At 47.5% G+C, this 4,056-nt stretch overlaps 1 protein-coding gene across 2 annotated transcripts in view; it reads left to right on the top strand.

Moving 5' to 3' along the window:
• The window catches only part of LOC112136796 (DNA-binding protein SATB2), a 16,066-nt gene extending 13,336 nt beyond the window's left edge, over positions 1–2,730 (top strand). For both annotated transcript variants that reach the window (XM_024258698.2, XM_036214457.1), the window contains one exon: positions 1,451–2,730. In XM_024258698.2, the coding sequence (XP_024114466.1) occupies positions 1,451–2,047 (597 nt within the window). In that variant the 3' untranslated portion in view covers positions 2,048–2,730. The remainder of the gene's footprint in view (positions 1–1,450) is intronic.
• The last annotated feature ends 1,326 nt before the right edge of the window (positions 2,731–4,056 follow it).

The raw sequence follows: 4,056 nt of genomic DNA on the forward strand, positions 1-4,056 counted from the left end.
TGTGAGTGAAGAGCAGCAGAAAAACGAGCCCTCCACCTGCTTGGTCACCCCTCCCTGTGTCATGGTTTGTCCCATAAGTCATCTAAAATAGAAGTGGTAAATGACCTGCCCACACATTTCCTGCTAAACGCTCCTCCAGCCCCCCCTCCCAGAAACCCCAGCGCTCCCCCGTCTGCGTCTAACCTCAATATTATTCAGAACACAGCCTGTAATTATTGACGCTGAGAAAAAAGGATTTGCTATTATCTGGATTGAGGTCCTTTCATTTGGACGGACCACAGATTTATGGCTTGGATTCCTGTGTTTGGGTGTGCTGGGGCCCCGCCCTCTTAATAAGCTCTAGCAGCCAGCTTGTTTGTGCGACGCTTTGGGAGTCTGGCGTGTTGGTGGCTGATGGAGGCCTGATGGAGGCCGCGGGGTGACACTTCCTCTGCTGCTGCGGCGTTGAGGAGGCAGGGCCATCTCCCAGAATGGGTTAAGGGGGGGTCTGCACCCTAAAGAGCCGTGCGGGTCGATCGACTCAGAAGGAGCTACAAACTCTGGATTCACCCTTTAATAAAATAAAACACAGATTTACAGTTACTGCAGTGATAAATATACAGGAACTGTCTGGCAGAAATATAAAACGCATAAAGAAAGTATAAATAGGAAACAGTTTTGACAGAGGGACGCCTAACTTCCTTTCAAAATAAAAGCGCCTGTACCTCATTAGAGGATCTCAATACGGTAATGTTGTAGGAGGTAGTGTGATTTCAGCTCCATTTGTTTTAAACTTGTTGGTGCATCTCAGCCAGAAAATCCAAACTAAGTGACAACTACTGTCATTTTCAGACTTTAAAATCCTTAAATGTTTCTCTTTCCATCTGATGAATCTGATGTATGAATTCTGGTTGCACTTATTCACCTCCAGTGGTTTTCTGTGCTACACGGTGACACCAAATTTACCAAATTGCTTTAGTATGACTGAGAAATGACGTGTCTTGAAGGATTGTTGAGCGTTTTGGGTGCTGAGGGTTATGTACAGCTGTCTGTGAATATGTAGAGAAAAAGGTTTTCTATTTTGCTTGATCTGCCTTGTTGTCCCAAAATGACGTGAATTTTTAAAATAATAAGCATTTTTATTTGGTTTTAACCAGAAGGGTAAAAGAGCAACAACGTAGGGGTAAAAGATGGTAAAATGAGCCTGGTGTGGCTCCGGAGCCTTTCCTGCTGCCCCCTGGTTCAAATATGAGTTTTACAAAAATCCTTTTTCACATTTTTCAGTAACACATTTTGTGCGCTGGAGCATCCTTCCAGGTGAAAGCAGCTTTCTCTGTTTCAGCTCAGCTTCAGGTCTGACTTTCTTCAGTCGGACTTCAGCGTCACACGTTCTCACAGGACTGCAGATTCACCCAGAGGACATTTGTTCACATTTTTACTAACCTTAACTGTCTTGTTTGTTTTCTCCCAGACCCTCCCCAGGCAGCCTCTGCCCCTGCTGGCACCCGCCCCCCCCATGCTGGAAGACCACCAGCCCGTCCACCTGCAGGACCATCCGGCCCCCGAGGACGGGCCCCAGCGAGGCCCGAGCCCCGGTCTCGGAGGAGGCGGGGCGAAGAAGGCCAGGTCCCGCACCAGGATTTCCCTGGAGGCCCTGGGGATCCTGCAGAGCTTCATCGGGGACGTGGGGCTGTACCCGGACCAGGAGGCCATCCACACCCTGTCGGCCCAGCTGGACCTGCCCAAGCACACCATCGTCAAGTTCTTCCAGAACCAGCGCTACAACGTCAAGCACCACAGCCAGGCCAAAGAGGCCCCCCCGGAGGAAGACTCCCAGGACAGCTCCAGTCCCAGCGATGGGGGGGTCTGCGCCATGGAGGGGAGGGAGGAGGAGGTCCTGTCCGTGACGGCGGAGTGGGGCGAGAACGGCAGAGACGAGCTGCTGAGAACGGAGGGAGAGGTGGAGATGGAGGAAGGAGATGACGGGAAAACCTCAGGGCCTGGAACGGCCTCCCTGTCCCCCCCCAGCAGTGTGGACAGCCCCCACTCCGCAGAGCAGCAGAGATAACAGGAAAAGACTGATCAGCGCCGAAGATCAAACCTGGAGATGTCCCCACAAATATTTATGTATCGGGGGGGGGTTGGACATCCTTCAGTGCCAGTGACATGTAATAAAGGGAAAGTTTCACCTGCTCGTCCTCTTACGGCTCTGATTTAAGGAGACATTTTTTCCTCTTTTAATTTGGAAAACTTTCAGAAAATCAATCTGCGGTTTCTCCCAATTATTCAGAAATGAGAAAGTGACTGATGGGATTTCAATTTCGTTCAATGTTATGATTCTATTTTACAACAAATTAAAAACCAAGTGAAACTTCTAAAAACAAATGAAAATGTGAAAGTGATGAGAGAATAAAGAAAAAAGCTTGTTGAAGTTTTCAACTGTCACATTTCCATTAAAGTTTAGGAAATTTGATGAATATTTACAAAATTGTGATTGGATGTTTAAGTTTTCTATGAAAGTTTCTGCATCAAACAGCAGCTCTGGTTCAGAAAATAATAAATACTTAAAAGTTTCAAGACCAAAAACTGAGGTTTAAATGTGTTTATCCGCCATTGTGGCTCAACTTCTCCACTGTTTTGAGTCATTTGTGGCAAAAAGCAGAAACTCTGGTTAGAGAAGGTCGATGGCGTTCAGCCGGAGCAGCGTTTGTCCGATGTTTCACTGTTTCCGGACTTAAAAAAAAAAAAAAACTTCCCCAAAGTGGAAAGTTTGTGCTTTTCTTCCTTCAAGAGTTCAGGACTAACAGCCTTTAGTGGCACAAATGTCCAGAAGTTATTTGCTGCTGTCGGGGTGAAGAATAAAGCAGACCCAAAGGTAACTGTGAAAGCTCACATAGCTGTCATTCCTGTCCTGACCCCAAGCTTCTGCATACCAGCAGCAACCACAGCGTAAAAATGTCAGACACATGATGTGGAACCTCCAAACACGACGTGTACGATGCAATTACATGGGTGGGAGGACAAATCTATTTATTCATCCTTTTCAAATGTCCCACACCACAAGCTTCAGCTGCAACAGCCTCCTTAGGCTGAAACGTGGACGTGAAAAGACGCTTTCTGTAACAATTTCTGTTGGAATTTCCGTGTTTAATCGAATGCGACATTTCTGCTTTGTTTACAGATGTCTGTGCTGAAACCAGCCACTCTGGGAGCCATCAGTTACAGATTAATTTATGAGGACTGCAACTTTGTGCAGTTCCATGTCTTATTTACTCGCCAGAGCACCTGCTAACAATTTGAATCAACTATGCAGAAGGCAAACAAGGCTGCAGCTTCCCATGGATGCTGAGGCTGAACTGATCAGAACTTTTACAGATACGTCTCAGTTCCACTCAAAGGAATTTCTGCCAATTCTACCAAGCTTCAGGTTCTGAGCTTTTCTGTTTTTCAGCTTCATGGTTTCAGTTGTTCTGTTAGAATAACCTGTTCAGAGGACAAAGACTAGCTGAGGATAAATAGGCAGAACATGGAGAGCTGAAGTGATCTTGGGGGTACTCGTCTGGGTCTGTGGAGGGTCCTCCAGGTGACAAACCTGTCTAAGAACGGCTCAAAAGTCCCTAAAGCAAGGTCTTCAGACTGACGGGGGTCCCATACAAGACACAGGTTTACAATTAGGGGTTGCAGGTGAGCCCCTTGTGATCAGGGCTCCTCCTACTGGACCTGGCCGAGACCAGCCCATGAAGACCGTGAGGTTACCTTCCCATCACCCCAGGAAAGACCACAAGGTGCCAGGTTGTGTTTTTGGTAGGTATCCAAGGCAATCTCAGAGATTGAGTCTGTCCACTGGGAGATGGAGCGTCCCCTCGCTGAGTGGGAGGAGCCTAAATCTGAGTAGGAGCCTGAGAGGTTCCGCCTTCATGGACAGTTTGGGCTAAAACCTTATTTCAAGCTGAGAGGTGAAGGCCGGAGTTGGTTTCCTCAAAGTGCTGCTGCTTAATCGTCATGTCCTGAGGTTCAGCGCTGTAAAGGTCCGGGCCTGGAAGGCTTTCATCTCTGGTTTTTGCAGATGATGATGTT

The sequence above is a fragment of the Oryzias melastigma genome, linkage group LG2, assembly GCF_002922805.2.
Source record: "Oryzias melastigma strain HK-1 linkage group LG2, ASM292280v2, whole genome shotgun sequence".
NCBI lineage: Eukaryota > Metazoa > Chordata > Actinopteri > Beloniformes > Adrianichthyidae > Oryzias > Oryzias melastigma.